The 18,420-nt window shown below is 46.6% G+C and overlaps 1 protein-coding gene across 1 annotated transcript in view; it reads right to left on the reverse strand.

The window, feature by feature from the left end:
• otog (otogelin) overlaps positions 1-18,420 on the reverse strand; it is a 61,835-nt gene that overhangs the window by 2,197 nt on the left and 41,218 nt on the right. Inside the window, exons 34-53 of the mRNA XM_068315749.1 lie at positions 18,101-18,278; positions 17,814-17,959; positions 17,635-17,724; positions 17,370-17,556; positions 16,710-16,930; positions 16,423-16,561; positions 15,866-16,054; positions 15,524-15,733; positions 15,297-15,401; positions 14,593-14,697; positions 14,408-14,509; positions 12,739-12,837; positions 12,517-12,557; positions 10,765-10,840; positions 10,413-10,591; positions 9,211-9,315; positions 8,998-9,117; positions 8,119-8,164; positions 7,715-7,786; positions 1,677-1,756 (exon numbers count right to left, since the gene is read on the reverse strand). Of these exons, the coding sequence (XP_068171850.1) occupies positions 1,677-1,756; positions 7,715-7,786; positions 8,119-8,164; positions 8,998-9,117; positions 9,211-9,315; positions 10,413-10,591; positions 10,765-10,840; positions 12,517-12,557; positions 12,739-12,837; positions 14,408-14,509; positions 14,593-14,697; positions 15,297-15,401; positions 15,524-15,733; positions 15,866-16,054; positions 16,423-16,561; positions 16,710-16,930; positions 17,370-17,556; positions 17,635-17,724; positions 17,814-17,959; positions 18,101-18,278 (2,490 nt within the window). The remainder of the gene's footprint in view (positions 1-1,676; positions 1,757-7,714; positions 7,787-8,118; positions 8,165-8,997; positions 9,118-9,210; positions 9,316-10,412; positions 10,592-10,764; positions 10,841-12,516; positions 12,558-12,738; positions 12,838-14,407; positions 14,510-14,592; positions 14,698-15,296; positions 15,402-15,523; positions 15,734-15,865; positions 16,055-16,422; positions 16,562-16,709; positions 16,931-17,369; positions 17,557-17,634; positions 17,725-17,813; positions 17,960-18,100; positions 18,279-18,420) is intronic.

The following is an 18,420-nucleotide window of genomic DNA, read 5'->3' on the forward strand; positions in this document are numbered from 1 at the left end:
AGACTCTGGGTTCTCTGAGGTCACCGAGGTGGTTAAAAAGCTCCTCGGTGGCAGGGCCCCAGGGGTGGATGAGATCCGCCCGGAGTTCCTAAAGGCTCTGGATGTTGTGGGGCTGTCCTGGTTGACACGCCTCTACAACATCGTGTGGACGTCGGGGACGGTGCCTCTGGATTGGCTGACTGGGGTGGTGGTCCCCCTTTTTACGAAGGGGGACCGGAGGGTGTGTTCCAACTCCTCAGCCTCCCTAGCAAGGTCTATTCAGGGGTTCTGGAGAGGAGGGTCCGTCGGGAAGTCGAATCTCGGATTCAGGAAGAGCAGTGTGGTTTTCGTCCTGGCCGTGGAACAGTAGACCAGCTCTACACCCTCCACAGGGTCCTTGAGGGGGCATGGGAGTTTGCCTAACCAGTCTACATGTGTTTTGTGGACATGGAGAAGGCGTTCGACCGTGTTCCTCGGGGGGTTCTGTAAGGGTGCTTCGGGAGTATGGGGTACCGAACCCCTTGATAAGGGCTGTTCTATCCCTGTATGACTGATGTCAGGGTTTGGTCCGCATTGCCGGCAGTAAGTCGGATTCATTTCCAGTGGGGGTTGGACTCCGCCAAGGCTGCCCTTTGTCGCCGATTCTGTTCATAACTTTTATGGACAGAATTTCTAGGCGCAGCCAAGGCGTTGAGGGTGTCCGGTTTGGTGGCCTCAGTATTGCGTCTCTGCTTTTTTCAGATGACGGGGTGCTGTTGGCTTCATCAAGCCGTGATCTCCAACTCTCACTGGAGCGGTTCGCAGCCGAGTGTGAAGCGGTTGGGATGAGAATCAGCACCTCCAAATCTGAGATCATGGTCCTCAGTCGGACAAGGGTGGACTGCCCTCTCCGGGTTGGGGATGAGATCCTGCCCCAAGTGGTGGAGTTCAAGTATCTCGGGGTCTCGTTCACGAGTGAGGGTACGATGGAACGGGAGATCGACAGGCGGATCGGTGCAGCGTCTGCAGTGATGTGGACTCTGTATCGGTCCGTCGTGGTGAAGAAGGAGCTGAGCCGAAAGGCAAAGCTCTCGATTTACTGGTCGATCTACGTTCCTGCCCTCACCTATGGTCACGAGCTGTGGGTCGTGACCCAAAGAACGAGATCCCGGAATGGGCCGAAATGGGTTTCCTCCGCAGGGTGTCCGGGCTCTCCCTTAGAGATAGGGTGAGAAGTTCGGTCATCCGGGAGGGACTCAGAGTCGAGCCGCTGCTCCTCCGCATCGAGAGGAGCCAGATGAGGTGGCTCGGGCGTCTGGTCAGGATGCATCCTGGACGCCTCCCTGGTGAGGTGTTCCAGGCACGTCCTACCGGGAGGAGGCCCCGGGGACGACCCAGGACACGACCCAGGACACGCTGGAGAGACTATGTCTCCCGGCTGGCCTGGGAACGCCTAGGGATTCTCCCAGAGGAGCTGGACGAAGTGGCTAGGGAGAGGGAAGTCTGGGCTTCCTGCTTAAGCTGCTGCCCCCGCGACCCGACCCCGGATAAGAGGAGGAAGATGGATGGATGGAGTTATATTACATGTAGGGAATTAAGCAAAATTATCTTGTTATATTTTCATAGTTACTTCAAGCATTTTCTGCACAGGTTCATGAACCTGAATCAGTAACTGTAAAACATCACCAGCACCGTATCACTCTAGACACAGAACGTACCGGCCTGTTGCTGCGACAATCATTCTTCCTAATCGTCATCCTCACCGTCACCTTCTGACATGACTTCCCATCTTCTTTGCCTGTCCACAAGACAACAAATCAGTTGGATCAAGTTAACAAGATATCCAATGCAACACTGGACCTGCTGCACATCAAACAGCAGGAGGAAGAGAGTGAGTGTCATACATCATGTGCAAACTGTGGATGTGTTAGATGAAGCTTATGTTGTATCCATCACAGCTTTACGGCTAAAAAGAAACTTTCCAGTTGGTGAGGCATTGTGGGTGGTGGGGGTGGACACTACTGTACTTGAGTTTGGAGCAAGGACAATGTCTTCTCCTCAGGTGAAGTCAGTTGAAATTCTCAGATCACAAAATGTTTCTGCAGCATCACAGCAGAATGATATTGGGAAATCTTTGGTTGGGTGATTTTTGACCATTTAACACACGTCTCATTTTTGTCATTGTTGATATGAAAGTTGCGCTACTGTGTAGTTGTGGAATGTTCCCCGATGAAGGCCACAAGTTGGACAAAGTCATTCTAGTCATAACGATGTCTTCAATACAAGTGTTGCTGCTTTGATCTCCTTAAAATAAACTTGATAAATTAAACAGAAATGTAAACAGAAAACAGAAAATATTTGGTTTTGTCTTAAGAAAATTAAAAATCGTGTGGCATGTTTTCCTAGGTGAGGAGGGGTTACAGTTTGGTGGCTTGAGGATTGCATCGCTGCTTTTTGCAGATGATGTGGTCCTGTTTGCGTCATCAGCCTGTGACCTGCAGTACTCACTGGTCAGGTTTGCAGCCGAGTGTGAAGCGGCGGGGATGAGGATCAGCACCTCCAAATCTGAGGTTCTCAGCAGGAAATCGGTGGAATGCCTTCTCCGAGTGGGGTTGAGGCACTTCCACAAGTGAAGGAGTTGAAGTATCTTGGGGTCCTGATCACGAGTGAGGGAACAATGCAGCGTGAGATTGGACGGAGAATTGGGGCAGCAGCAGCGGTATTGCATTCGCTTTACCGCACTGTTGTCACAAAGAGGGAGCTAAGCCGAGAGGCAAAGCTCTCCATCTACCGTTCAATCTTCGTTCCTACCCTCACCTGTGGTCATGAGCGATGGGTCATGACCCAAAGAACGAGATTGCGGATACAAACGGCTGAAATGGTCTTTCTCAGGGGGATAGCTGGTGTCTCCCTTAGAGATAAGGTGAGAAACACTGCTGTTCGCGAGGGGCTCAGAGTAGAGCCGCTGCTCCTTCGCGTGGAAAGGAGTCAGTTGAGGTGGTTTGGGCATCTGGTGCGGATGCCTCCAGGACGCCTCCCTAGGGAGGGGTTTCTGGCACGTCCAGCCGGGAGGAGACCTCGGGGCACACCCAGGACCAGGTGGAGAGATTATATCTCAACACTGGTCTGGGAACGCTTTCGGATCCCCCAGTCAGAGCTAGTGGATGTGGGGGGGAAAGGGAAGTTTGGGGCTCCCTGTTGAAGATGCTGCCCCCACGAGCCGACTACGGATAAGCGGTGGAAGATGAATGGATGGATGTTTTCCTAGTATTATTTATTAGGGTTAGTCAGAGATTGTTCATTAATGTAGCCGCAAGAGGACACAAGCCAGTGTCTTATTGTGCCGGTCCCAAGCCCGGATAAATAAAGAGGGTTGCGTCAGGAAGGGCATCTGGCGTAAAACTTTTGCCAAATCAAAGATGCGAATCAAACCTATGACTTCCATACCGGATCGGTCGAGGCCCGGGTTAACAACGACCGCCATCGGCGCTGTTGACCTACAGGGCGCCGGTGGAAATTGGATTACTGTTGGTCGAAGAAGGAGAGGAGGAAAGTGCATTCACTCAAAGAAAGAGAAGAGGAACACCAAGAGTATAGGACTGAGAGTAGGGACGATGAATGTTGGAACTATGACAGGAAAAGGTAGAGAGTTGGTTGACATGATGCAGAGGAGGAAGGTAGACATACTGTGTGTACAGGAGACCAGGTGGAAAGGTAGCAAGGCTAGAAGTTTAGGAGTAGGGTTCAAGTTGTTCTATCATGGTGTAGATGGGAAGAGAAATGGAGTAGGAGTTATCTTGAAGGAGGAGTTTGTTAGGAATGTCCTGGAGGTAAAAAGAGTGTCAGATAGAGTGATGAGTCTGAAGCTAGAAATAGAAGGTGTGATGTTCAATGTTGTTAGTGGGTATGCTCCACAGGTAGGATGTGAGCTGGAGGAGAAGGAGAAATTCTGGTCGGACTTTGATGAAGTGATGCAGAGCATGCCTAGAAGTGAGAGATTTGTCATTGGAGCAGACTTCAATGGACATGTTGGTGCAGGAAACAGAGGTGATGAGGATGTGATGGGCAGGTTTGGTATCCAGGAGAGGAACGCAGAAGGACAGATGGTAGTTGACTTTGCAAAAAGGATGGAAATGGCTGTAGTGAATACTTTCTTCCAGAAGAGGCAGGAACATAGAGTGACCTGTAAGAGTGGAGGTAGGAGCACACAGGTAGACTACATCTGGTGTACACGGTGTAACATGAAGGAGATCAGTGACTGTAAAGTTGTGGTAGGTGAGAGTGTAGCCAAACAGCATAGGATGGTGGTGTGTAGGATGACTCTGGTGGTGAGGAAGATCAAGAGGACAAAGACAGAGCAGAAGACAAAATGGTGGAAGCTGAAAAAGTGTGTTACATGACTTTTAGGAAGGAGTTAAGACAGGCTCTGGGTGGTCAGGAGGTGCTTCCAGATGACTGGACAACTACAGCTAATGTGATCAGGGAGACGGGTAGGAGAGTACTTGGTGTGTCATCTGGAAGGAAAGTAGATAAGGAGACTTGGTGGTGGAATAAGGAGGTACAGGAGTGTATACAGAGAAAGAGGTTAGCCAAGAGGAAGTGGGACACTGAGAGGACTGAGGAGAGTAGACAGGAGTACAGAGAGATGCAGCGTAAGGTGAAGGTAGAGGTAGCAAAGGCCAAACAAGGGGCTTATGATGACTTGTATGCTAGGTTGGACAGTAAGGAGGAGAGACTGATCTATACCGGTTGGCAAGACAGAGAGACAGAGATGGGAAGGACGTGCAGCAGGTTAGGGTGATTAAGGATAGGGATGGAAGTCTATTGACAGGTGCCAGTAGTGTGATGGGAAGATGGAAAGAGTACTTTGAAGAGTTGATGAACGTGGAAAATGAGAGAGAACAAAGACTAGAAGAGGTGACTGTTGTGGACAAAGATGTAGCAAAGACTAGTCAGGGTGAAGTGAGGAGGGCATTGAAGAGGATGAAGAGTGGAAAGGCAGTCGGTCCTGATGATATACCTGTAGAGGTTTGGAAGTGTCTAGGAGAGGTGGCAGTAGAGTTTCTGACTGGGTTGTTCAACAGGATCTTAGACAGTGATAAGATGCCTGAAGAATGGAGGAGAAGTGTGCTGGTGCCCATTTTTAAGAACAAGGGAGATGTGCAGAGTTGTGGCAACTACAGAGGAATAAAGCTGATGAGCCATACAATGAAGTTATGGGAGAGAGTAGTGGAAGCTAGACTGAGGGCAGAAGTGAACATTTGTGAGCAGCAGTATGGTTTCATGCCAAAAAAGAGTACTACAGATGCAGTATTTGCTTTGAGGATGTTGATAGAGAAGTACAGAGAAGGCCAGAGGGAGCTGCATTGTGTTTTTGTAGATCTGGAGAAAGCTGATGACAGGGTGTCCAGAGAGGAACTGTGGTATTGTATGAGGAAGTCTGGAGTGGCAGAGAAGTATGTTAGAGCGGTGCAGGACATGTATGAGGACTGTAAGACAGTGGTGAGGTGTGTGTAGGTGTGACAGAGGAGTTCAAGGTGGAGGTGGGACTGCATCAGGGATCAGCTCTGAGCCCCTTCTTGTTGCTATGGTGATGGACAGGCTGACAGACGAGGTTAGACAGGAATCTCCATGGACTATGATGTTTGCAGATGACATTGTGATCTGTAGTGAGAGCAAGGAACAGGTGGAGGAGAAGCTAGAGAGGTGGAGGTTTGTCCTGGAAAGGAGAGGAATGAAGGTTAGCCGCAGTAAGACAGAGTACATGTGTGTGAATGAGAGGGACCCGAGTGGAAGAGTGAGGTTACAGGGAGAAGAGATCAAGAAGGTGGAGGATTTGAAGTACTTAGGCTCAACAGTCCAGAGCAATGGAGAGTGTGGAAAAGAGGTGAAGAAGCGTGTCCAGGCAGGATGGAACGGGTGGAGGAAAGTGTCAGGTGTGATGTGTGATAGAAGAGTTTCAGCTAAAATGAAAGGAAAGGTGTACAAAACTGTGGTGAGACCAGCGATGTTGTTTGGTCTAGAGACAGTGTCACTGAGGAAAAGACAGGAGACAGAGCTGGAGGTAGCAGAGATGAAGATGCTGAGGTTCTCTCTGGGAGTGACCAGGATGGATAGGATCAGGAATGAGTACATCAGAGGGACAGCACATGTTAGAGGTTCTGGAGATAAAGTCAGAGAGGCCAGACTGAGATGGTTTGGACATGTCCAGAGGAGAGATAGTGAATATATTGGTAGAAGGATGCTGAGTTCTGAACTGCCAGGCAGGAGGCCTAGAGGAAGACCAAAGAGGAGGTTTATGGATGTAATGAGGGAAGACATGTAGGTAGTTGGTGTGAGAGAAGAGGATTGAAAGGACAGGGCTAGATGGAGGAAATTGATTCGCTGTGGCGACCCCTGAAGGGAAAAGCCGAAAGGAAAAGAAGAAAAGAAGATGAGTCAGAGATTGTTCATTATGCTGGAAGAATGTTGTTCTGAAATTTGTCATAAAATTTTATAACCATTGATTTTTGTGAATTTTCAAGCTTATTTGTTCATCATTTATTAATTCATTTATCTTCTTGAAGACAAGACAGAGATTTATCCAACAGGCCACAGGCCGGTTATGAGCAAAAAGTGGGGTACATCCCAGATGAGATGCCAGCTCATTACCTGTTGTAAAGGTGAGAGGAAGCTTGGGAACCAAAGAAAACCCATGCAGACGCAGGAGAACATACAAACTCATCACAGAAAAAAAGTGAACCCAGAACCTTCCGGCTGAAGTGACAGCGCCACCTGCTGCACATCACTGTGCATTCATCTTTTTAATCACTTTCATTAATTACCATCTAATTTTTCAATTGACTGACACCACCCCTTGCTGTGTGTTTTTAGAGCAGCTTTGGACCCGTGCAGGGGTGCTGTGAAGTTTTGCATGTGGGTATAAACATTTATTCATGCCTTTCAATCGAATAGTAATTGCGAACATCTCAATGTGGAAATTTCTTTGTGTTTCTCCTTTTTCAGTTTCTCATTACATTTGCGTCAGTGGAGAACTGACTTATTTTCCCAACAGGTTCAAGCCTCATTTTTCCAGTCGGGGGAGAACTGGGGCTCGAACCACTGACCAGCGGTTTAGCACATGAGCCACAGCCACATAGTGGGAGCCAGAGCCTTCACTTTAACCATTATATTGTCAAAATATCTTCCCACATGTTTTATAAAATGTGTTTACAGGGATGGATTTTGTCATGCCTCACACAGTAGCTTCAGTTTCTCACACAGCTCCCCCTAGTGGTGGACTAGCATGCAGATCTTCTACAGCAGCCAAATGAGCCTGATGACGGAGCCCAAACACCGACCCACTCCAGAATCTACTGACATGCAGAATGTAAACCAGACTACCAACAGCACATTGTTGGGATCAACAATGCACCGCCCAGACAGACATGCTAAGTGGAGGAAGGGTTAAACAAGGGGGGGCTAGGGTTCAGATTTGGACCTGTCCTCTCAAGTGTGACATCATTTTTGGCCTCCAGAAATGACCCCGCCTTCTTTAATGACATCAGTACATCTAGTTTTTTAAAGGTGCACATTTTGTAGTTTGTGTTGGGTTTTATTTTACAGACCTGAAATGAGGCAGCAGCTGAGAGGACGTTTCTGCAGAACAGGTTGCCGTCAGGCTTTCTGTGTTTTAACATTCTTAGACTTTTTTTGTTGAGGGAGTACATTGTTGAAGATCAACAATGGCGCTGACAAGCCTTGTTGTTTTATGTACCTTGTTCACAGTTTGTGTTAACGGTGGGAGTCAAGGGGCTAACGGGGAAGGGGAACAGAGGGAATCCAGTACCTGGGGGGGATCGGTACATGATGGTGAGCTGAAGCACATAAACCACACTCACATGTGATCAAATGCCTTTCAGTGACGCTGTCAAAAATTATTTCACTGAAAAGCACAAGGTCAGATCTCTCTAATGTGAATAAACTGCAGAAAACTGTCAAAGGACAACACCGCTGGGAGCGATCTGGTTCACATGAGATGGTCGGAGGTTTAGACTGAAACGACAAACTGAAGGGCAAACATGTTGGAAACATGCTGGCAGGTGGAGCTGCTCTTCAGTCTGCAGCCTACGGCGCTACACCAACTACAGGACTGCAGCGACGCTCACATCAGGTACTCACAGGTCTGGCAGCATCCGTCCATGTAACTGACCACCGTCCCGCCAATCTGAGCGAGGATAGGAATCAAAATGTTGAGACAGAAACAAAGGCTTCCAGTTCATTTCTGATCACTTCTTCCTCTTGGTTTGAATTTTTAACAACCAACAAATTCACACACAAAGTTTAAACAAGGTGGTCAGAGACTGCAATATTCCGTGACACCTCTGAATTCAACATTTTACCCTGAACTACAGATTTTTGTGCCTCTGGCTTCCTGAAAACGTTGCTTTTTGTTTCATGATTATATCATCAGGTTTCAGAGATGTGTACCTCAAAAGGTATAAAAGTGAAAATTTGACTTTGACCTAGTTTTTCAAGGTCAAAGCTGTGATCTAATCCTCTTGCCTCCCTGAATATAATGCCTTTTGTTTCGTCTTTCTGTCATATCTGGTCCCTTAGAAATGTGCAAAAAATGTACAAAAGTTGAAATTTGACCTTGACCTACTTTTCTCAAGGTCAAGGTCACCATCTCATTTTGATCCCCTTTGCCACCCGAGTAATGTGGTTTTTCTTTCATCTTTCTATCTGCAATGGTTGTGAAGATATTTGGTGGACGGACGAACAAACGGACGGACAGACGGATGAATGAACGAACACTGACAGTTCCATCACCGCTTTGAAGAGGGATGTAAAAAGGACATCACACATTTCTCCTGTTATACATTTGCTTCTTTAAGTTTTATAGTATTATTACGTCAAAGATTAGATCCTTATCATTAACCCATTTTTAATACCAAAAGACTTCTTAATACTTGAATGTTTAAATTTCATGTCTGATGCTGATCTCTGCTCAGTGCATGTATGTGGGTATTTGTGAAAGTATGTGTTTATGCTGCAGACCTTCAGACACTCCGACTCATTGAATGGTGGGCAGCTGTAGGAGTAGGAGACGAGCGTCGGTCCAGACAGAGTGTCTGTGCAGTCGAACCTCCTGCAGTTTGAAACCCACGACCTGCCGGGCTGCGAACGACAAGGATCAGGTGCGTTTTCACCGGGCTCAGGTGGGAAGCCTCACTTCCTTTGGTGCAGGTTGGTGCTGGAGGTGAGGGGTACCTTATAGAGAACCGCTGTCCCGTTCTCCTGTTGGTACAGGCAGGAGATGTTCCGGCACATGCCGCAGCACGTCGACTGGTCCTTTGGTGGGATGTAGATCTGATTCTTCAACACAAAATTAGATTAGATAAACTAGATTAGATGGACTTTAATTATTAAACTAGATAGACCTTTACTAGATTAGACTAGATTAGATAGACCTTTATTAGATTAGATAAACTAGATTAGATAGACCTTTACTAGATTAGACAAGATTAGATAGACCTTTATAAAATTTGATAGACTAGATTAGATAAATCTTTATTAGATAGGCTAGATTAGATAGACCTTTGTTAGATTAGATGGGCTAGATTAGATAGAGCTTTATTAGATAGACTGGACTAGACCTTTATTAGATTAGATAGACTAGATTAGATAGACCTTTATTAGATAGGCTAGATTAGATAGAGCTTTATTAGATTAGACTGGACTAGACCTTTATTAGATTAGATATACTGGATTAGATCGACCTTTATTAGAGGGCTAGATTAGATAGACTGGACTAGATAGATCTTTATTAGATTAGATACACTAGATTAGATAGACCTTTATTAGTCCCACATTCGCGTTATTGCGGCAGCAGAGGGGAGGAGGGTTCATACATACATAATACATGTATATTAACATGTGACATGATATACATATCAATATATGATATACATATTAACAATTTATAATCACTAATTCACATTGCACAACTACAAACTACACTGGTCACCCGGGTTGTTGTGTGATTGGGTGTGGTCGGCTGGGGGCAGTGCTGATTGTTCAGTCTGACAGCTGTGGGCAGCAAAGACATGCGATAACGTCCCTTCACGCATTTTGGGTGAAGCAACCTACGGCTGAAGGAGCTCTCCAGTGATCTTAGTGTGCCCTGCAGGGGGTGGGAGTCTATCTTCATCTTTGATGACAGTTTGGCCAACATCCTCCTCTCTCCCACCACCTCCAGGGGGCATCCTAGGACAGAGCCCGCCTTCCGAATCAGCCTGTCCAATCTCTGTTGTCGGCTGCAGTGATGCTGTCCCCCGAGCAGACCACCCTATGACGAATTGGCCGACGCCACCACGGTGTCGTAGAACAGCGTGTTGGCGTTCAGCATCAGCTTTGTCATGCTGGGGAGAACAACTGATGCTGTGACATCACAGGAAGTGATGCAGACTTACGGGTCGGCAGTGGGCGGAGCAATTGATGCTGCTGGTGCGCAACAGGTGGAAGCCGCTCGCCGGGTCCAGGCTGTGACCGCACTGCCTGCTGTGACACAGGCCGTCGTCGCCACGCTCCACCAGTGTCTGACCCGGCCGCAACACACCCCTCTTGCCAAAAACACACACAGCTTCACGCACTGGACACACAGACACACAAACGTGTAGCGGTCAGAGATCAACATCAGTCTTCACGGCTTCCTTTGGGATCTACATTCACTCCACATTTTTGTGGTTGTGACAGAAAAGTGTGTGAGCTGTGCAAAGCATTGCACAAGGCCTTCTTCCAGCTTGATTTTGTCCCAACACTCACCACATTTGAATCTCTTGCAGGCACACTGATTCTGAGGGTCAGCTAGGAAGGCTCGGTCCAGCTGGGCTTCCTCTCCCTACGGAACAGACCAGAACAGAGTTAACCTGGATAAAAACACGCCGAGCTCCTAGGACACGTCGTGAGAGGCAAACATGTAGATCTCCGTGTGCAGGGCTGTCAGTCACATCTGACACGTGTCCTAGCTGCCTTTAGACTGACTAAATAAAGGGCATGAACAGCTCGAATGGTTCCAAGTAGAGGTAAAAGAGAGAAACTGACCAACACACTTTAAAAATACTTAAAACTAGTGGTGGGCCGTGCATTTCACACCTAGGTCTTCAGTGATATTCTCCTTAGTCACACTTGAAAAAATGCATGTCATAATACTGTAAGTGGCTCCAAACTGCTGCCACCAATGTAGCTTTTAGGACTGAGGTGTTTATAACTTCTCTCAAATGGGACAAAAACTGGCATCAGCTCCACTCCTTTATTGTCACACTGAAGAACCTGTGGCCACACCTTTATAGACGACACACAACTACGTCACAACAAAACCACGGAAATCACCATCATTTATGACACCACAGCTAGAGAAACAAACAGACACACACTAACACACCACCAGATGTCCCATCACCTCTATCAGGTACAAAACAGGCTATTATCAAGCAGGGACACAAGTCTCTCTATCTCCATTACAATCACACGGCTGCACAAGTGCATCACATTATTTACACACATCGCAGGAGAGCAAGAATTTTTTTCATTTTGAGTATATTTGTCATTTTATTTCATTATAATTGATTTGATATAAATGAAATTAAATTACAAGAACATTGAATATGAAAACCTATATATATTAAATGCTTTTACTCACCAAGATAGCTAGTTCGGGTTAGCTAGAACAGGTTAGCTAGAACAAGTTAGCTAGAACAAGTTAGCTAGAACAGGTTAACTAGAACAGGTTAGCTAGAACAAGTTAGCTAGAACAGGTTAGCTAGAACAGGTTAGCTAGTTCAGGTTAGCTACAACAAGTTAGCTAGTTCAGGTTAGCTAGTTCAGGATACCTACAACAGGTGAGCTAGAACAGGTTACCTGGAACAGGTTAGCTAGAACAGGTTAACTCCTTCAGGGATCAGACCCTCATTTCACTAGAGCTTGTCTTCAAATGAGCCTCTGCATAGCGTTTGCATAGCCCCGCCTTCTCAGAGTAAGAATCCAATCACAGGACAGAACCATATCAGGTGAACGTGAGGCCAGCTAGAAGGCCTTAGTGTTGCCAACTCGTGATCTGATTGGATATCGCATCTGTCTATTAACTATATGTTCCTGTTCACTCACAGTGCAGGGAGACCTGCATTCTACGTTCTAAAGGTCCTGGGCAGATTTCATTCAACCTGGCAACACAAGCTAGCCGAGTTCTGATTGGATAAAACCTCTCTAACCAAAAAACGGAACATATGCCATATTACATCCAAATAATATAATTATGTATTTAAACATATATTTTAATATATTTATTTGGGTAAAATGCATTAAAATATAAATAACTTTTATCATAAATATTATCATTAAACCAGCAGAGAAGGCCTTTGCTGGCCCTGACCACACACCACAGGAACACTTTACTTTGTGCCATGATTTTGTCCTGGTTAAATGAATTGGACAAGGCCTAAAAACCCTTGAGAACAGCTGCAGATTTAGTTTAAGCCCACAGAAGGAATAGAATGAAAATTAAAATTGAAGACATACTAGGCCACATTTTGGGGAGGTGATCTTCTCACAGGAGCAAACTGAAAGAAAAGAAATCACAATTCAGCTGTTTGACTTTCAAGCATAAGAGTGCAACTCGGACTGAATTTAGGCTCCTAAAAGCTCACGTTCAGCCTCTCTATTTTTGAAGGGGACCCTAGAATGATCTGGCTTTCAAACGAGTTAAAAATCTTTCAGCTGGAGCAGCTTTACGATTCGTACCGCAGGTCTGGTTTGGACAGCAGTGACCCGGAACGGATGATGACTCCACCGACATCCCAACGGGACAGCTGTGAGGAGGACACCTGTAGGGCTCACAGACTGCGCACACACACATACACACACACAAACAGCCTTTAGGTATGCAGAGGATGGAGGTGGGGTGGTGAGCAGCTTACACACCTCCCACTACCGGCTCACACTCCACACGGGTCTTGAACCGGCCGCCCTCGGTCCCAAACCCAGTGGAATGAGCTGCTGCCGCCCCGCTAGTCGCCAATTTTAATTTGTAAAAATGTTTGGTCAGATTTTGAAGTTTTGAATAAGGACACAGGTGACTTGTGTGAAACATTATCACAAACACATTTTCAAATATGTTACAGAAGCAAAGCATCATCATGAGAGATTTAATATTCATGATATTATTTTAAGGAGATTGGAAGAGGAAGTTATTAAAAACTCAGCACTAGACTTGTTTAGGTCATATCTATCCAACAGATTTCAGTTTGTCTATGTCAATAATAAATGTTCAGATCGAGGGACTCTCACCTGTGGAGTACCTCAAGGATCTGTTCTGGGGCCAATTCTGTTTAATCTATATGTTACCATTGGGAAATATTATAAGGAAACATAACATTAACTTTCATTGTTATGCTGACGATACTCAATTATATTTATCAATTAAAACCAATGAATCTGATCAGCTAATTAAATCAGAAACCTGCCTCAGGGATATTAAATCCTGGATGCTTCACAACTTCTTAATGTTGAACAGTAACAAACCTGAAGTCATTATTATTGGGCTGAAGCATCTCAGAGGAGGCAGGATTTCTGGTGACCCGTCGGGTTTTTAAGAGTAGAACAGGAGGCAGAAGCTTCAGCTATCTGCCCCTCTACTCTGGAACGACCTCCCAACCTCGGTCCGGGGGGGGGGCACCCTTAGCTTATTTAAGAGTAGACTGAAAACCCTCCTATTTGATAGAGTCTACAATTAGAAATAACACCCCCCACTAGACATGCTGCTGTAGGCCTAGGCTGCTGGGGGTATTTTACTGTTTCCCCCCCGTTAAAGGGAGATACTCTAGAGCTTCTGTCACTTCTTTATCTTTTTATGTTCTTAGAATTTATTACTGCTCCTAGAAGTTATCACTGCTGTCAGATCACACTCTGTCTGCACGATGCTGCTGCTGTCTCTGTTTCACAGGTGGAGAACGTGGATGGAAGACAGGACACCCAAAGGCCTGGAAATCCCCCCAATTCAGCGACAGCTCTCTCTCTCTCTCTCTCTCTCTCTCTCTCTCTCTCCAATCAGGGCTTGACCCCTAACCCCCTAAAACCTTAACCTCGACACCTAAACCCTAACCCCTAACCCCTAACCCTAACCATAAACCCTAACCTCTAAACCCTAACCCCCAAAACCTTAACCCTGACACTTAAACCCTAACCCAGAATATATTTGGACACTTGCTAAAAACAGTATTAACAATCATCCGTAAAAATCAGATATGGAAGAAAATCTGATATGCCTGCAGTCTGAACGCACCAATAGAGCACCTAGAGCACCAATAGAGCACCGGTACCAGCAAGGTGGACCTAATAAATGTCCGGTGAGTGTATATCCCAGCTGTTATGTGTCTGTTTTAGGAAAAAGCCTGGGTGCGTGTCATCTCACCACAGCGGTAGGCCGGACAGCAGCGCTCCGTCGTGTTGCGGTCCACCGTCAGCACCTCACCATCCAAGCAGTGGGGGGGTGTCTCCGGACAGGGAGAGCACACTGGAGAAAACACACACTTGATTGACTCACACTGAGCACCAGCTGGAACAGTGAACAATGGATGGAGCTGCTGAGGAACTGACTGCAGACGTGAGCCAAACAGCAGCTGCCCTCCACTCTGCTGGCGATCCGCGTCTGGTCGTCTCTGCAGGAGGGAACGTCTGATTGGCAGAGGCCCGGATCACACTCTGTGGTACACAAATAAGCAATAGTGATAAACAGTGATGGATAGTGATTGATAGTGATTGATACCACCGTCCACACCGGGACCACAGTGTAGGGAACACTGCCTCATTTCCCTGAGGTAAGTTATCTACTCAGGACAAACGCTTCTGGAGCCTCAGATGAAACGCACAGCAGCAAACCAAAGGAATGTGAATGACCACTCAGACTGTCAGCCGTCACTTCTTCAGAGGTGGCTGGTGGCTAACCCTAACCCTAACCCAGGTCTGCACACGCACCAGAGAAACGTTAGCTGGACACAACGCACGCTCAGTCCTTTCTTTGAGCTCAGAGGAAACAGTGAATTTTTCAGTTAAAATTCAGGGTAAATAAATATTTTCCAATATGTTTGTGAACTCAGGGCATCCACAGATGTTGCACGATATGTGATGGAGTCATTTATGTCGACTTTTCTGTTTTAGTCATTAAAGCTCCAGAAATACTTCGGGGATTCATCTGAATTTCACTGTGACAACAGGCGGACCCAACCAGTTGAAAACATCTCCGAATATCTATCAGTGGATGGTTGATGGTCACCGCTCCTGTGATCGGAGGCGAAACTCACCACAGACGTAGTCCGGACAGCAGGAGTCCTGTCTGTAATACGCCACCAGCTGTTCTCCAGACTCACACTCAGGAGACAGCTGCACACACAAGCTCTGGTTGCACACTGCACACAGAAACGACATCATGGCCTTTTGAAAACCTTTCAGTGAATAAGCTAACAAAATCTCTGAGCTGAGCTGGTCAGGGAACAGAGTTTGGGTCAAGAACTAAAGTTTCCGGACTCACCACACACTTTGTGCGGGCAGCAGCTGTTGTCATCAGCCATGCTAATGATCATCTCCCCGGTCCTGTGGCACACCGGTGCCTCCATGTTGGCGCAGTCGTACTCCACTGGGACGACGGTGTCGTTGTGGCAGCTGTACATGCAGCAGGCGTCCTCCGAGGCTTTCCACACCTCGCCATGAGCACGAGGAACCCCGGCGCTGTCGGTGCAGGCTGGAGACACCGAGACATGTCAGCAGGATGTCCCCAACAATGCCAGTGAACAATTATGGTGTCACTTTAAGGCAAGCTTCACCCTCTAAAATTCTGCGATTGTACACTTTGGTCATGAAATAGACATCTTACCACACTGCTCAGGTGAGATGCAGAGGGCGGAGTAAGGTCGGTGGAGCAGCATCCCTTCAGGACACACGCAGCCCTCCGTCAGGCCTGAACAGGCATCTGGGTCGAAGTCGAAGTCGTGGTTGGGACAGGACTGAGACGTGCAGGCCGGTAGACAGGCCTGGTACCGGAGGGCGTCGGGACACATGAAGGCTACAGGAAGACAACAACATGCTTGAGTTTGAGTTCATCTGTCAGTTTCAGTTTCTGTAACCCTAATCCTCTGCAAAGTTGCAGGACTGGAGTGTATTGCAAGATTTGGAGTAAATCGTGGACAAGTCAGTCGTAGGACAATCAACCATTCCCACCTACGGACAACTTGGAGCTGCAAACCCTTTATTGCATGCTTTGGTTGGGAGAGGAAGCTGCACAATCTAGAGGGAACTTACGCGGACGTGAGGGGAACATGGGGAGAAGCTGAGTCACCAGTGGTTCGGTTCAACTTTTCAGTGTGTGTTCAGGGAATCATTTATTATTGAGACAGTACTCATTAATGTTCCATCAGCAGGCAGAATGCTTACGGCAGAAATCTGCACTCCTCCACTCAATGCAGATGTTGAATTTGTGGCAAGAAGCAACGTAAGCCGCCAGCGCCACACACTGGTTGTTGACATACTCTTCGTCTCGTACCCAAATGTCACAGAATGTGCTCGGTGGGACCTATAAAGATTCAGTCAACATAATTAAAAGGTATATTAATAATTATTGTCTGTTTTTAGGAATTATTTGATAAACAGCTGTTTTTCTGGGTTTCTGAGCCTGAGTTTAGTTCAGATTTAGGAAATGGAATCTACATGACGTAACGTACAAAGATGTGGCAGGGAGAGAAGGCCTGGTTCTCCAGCATAGCCAGGCAGGTGGAGCAGTCGCTTATGGAGCAGTTGAGGTCACGGCGGCGGGCGTGGCTCACGTAGCTGGTGGTGTTGGGTACCTGCCAGCTGGTGATGAAAGTAGCCGGATCATCGTCAGTGTCCAATGTGGTGCCGTTGGCCAAAGTAAGATCATTTCTTGGGTCCCCATCACAAAAACCTGAAGTGGTGTGAGAGGCGAGGGTTCACTAAGACATGCAATCATCCCCTGGAGTGACCTTTCATCACTTTTTTCAATCACCAGGCTCTTTACACAGTTTCCATCTATTACTCCTTGATTTGGACTAAATGTGGAGGGGGAGGCTTGCTAAACTTTATGTAATCTAGTGAGTGCCTGTCTACGTTCTTGTTATTCTGACACAGAAAATAATATCCAGATCCAGTTTTTCCATTTTGACAGTATTCTTCCCCTTCCAAAGTCAACTGGTCAGAGTCTCAAACTAACCTTTACTTACAACACACACACAGAGCACATGGTCATTAACATGGAGGTGAATTAAGTCTTTTATAAGCAAAGGGATTGTGAACAGCTCAAATCAACGCAGCCTTAAAAAACAAACTGACGCTGTAGAGATGGGCTTCTACATGTCAGCCCTTACCACAGAGGCCCACTGTGGGAAGTTTGTTGCTGGAGACGTCCATGTCCACCACCATCATGCCGGTGCTGTGGTACCACTGCAGCCTGAGACCCGCCGGACTTCGGATCAGGTACATGTTGCCCGTGTCATAGATCTCAAATCCAAACTTCTTGAACCGAGGCTTTGCGTAGCGTGAGTTTACGTACAGCTGGAGGAAAATCAGGAGTTCACATTAACAGACTTCAGTTGCCAGAACCCAGTGAAACACAGGAGACATGTGACCTACCCTCCTCTGCAGCCTGTTGATGATCACATGGTTGGAGTTGTGGGTGATATTGAGTGCCACCAGACATAAGTTTGTGAAATTCCAGAGCAGCTGTGGAAAAAAGAAAGAAATCAGGTAAAAATGAGTCAATCAGTCCAATCAATCAATTTGATCACTATATAGAAGTACAAGTGACTTACTGGTGAGTCAGCAGGACACTCTTGGACCAGAACACTGACAGTCTCATTGGGAAGCTGGCTCACTATGAAGAAAGCTGCCTTGTAGATGGCAACACTGCTACCATCAAATGTGATCACATTCAGATCTGGGAAGATAGAGCAGCGGCCTGGAACAGACAGAGGAACGAACAGAAGCTAATCTATCAAACCTCTTATCACTGGTGTGGGGAAATCACTGGTTTTCTTTGTGACAACAACAGAAATTCACTAATGGACCGTAGACTTTTGTCGGTGTGTCTTTTGCTCACATGGGCAGTCCCACTTAGGGCAGCATTTGTCTCCATTGACCAAGATGGCAAAACCAAGCAAGCCACAGTTTGGAAGTTCAGAAGAGAAAGGGCAGCTTTGGGACTTGTTGAAGAGGATGAGCTGGTTGTTGATGCAGATGTACTTGGTACACTCATCAATTATCTCTGCATACGGAGGCTGAATGGAAACAAAATACAGACTGAAAATCTGGAATGTGATTTCACAAAAACAGATGAACTGGTGTGTCAGAGACGTAAAGAACAGCTCACCAGAAGTCATCATCTACTTCTAACATCATGTCCTTAGTCAACAAATCATT

This window comes from Antennarius striatus, chromosome 1, assembly GCF_040054535.1.
Source record: "Antennarius striatus isolate MH-2024 chromosome 1, ASM4005453v1, whole genome shotgun sequence".
Lineage (NCBI taxonomy): Eukaryota > Metazoa > Chordata > Actinopteri > Lophiiformes > Antennariidae > Antennarius > Antennarius striatus.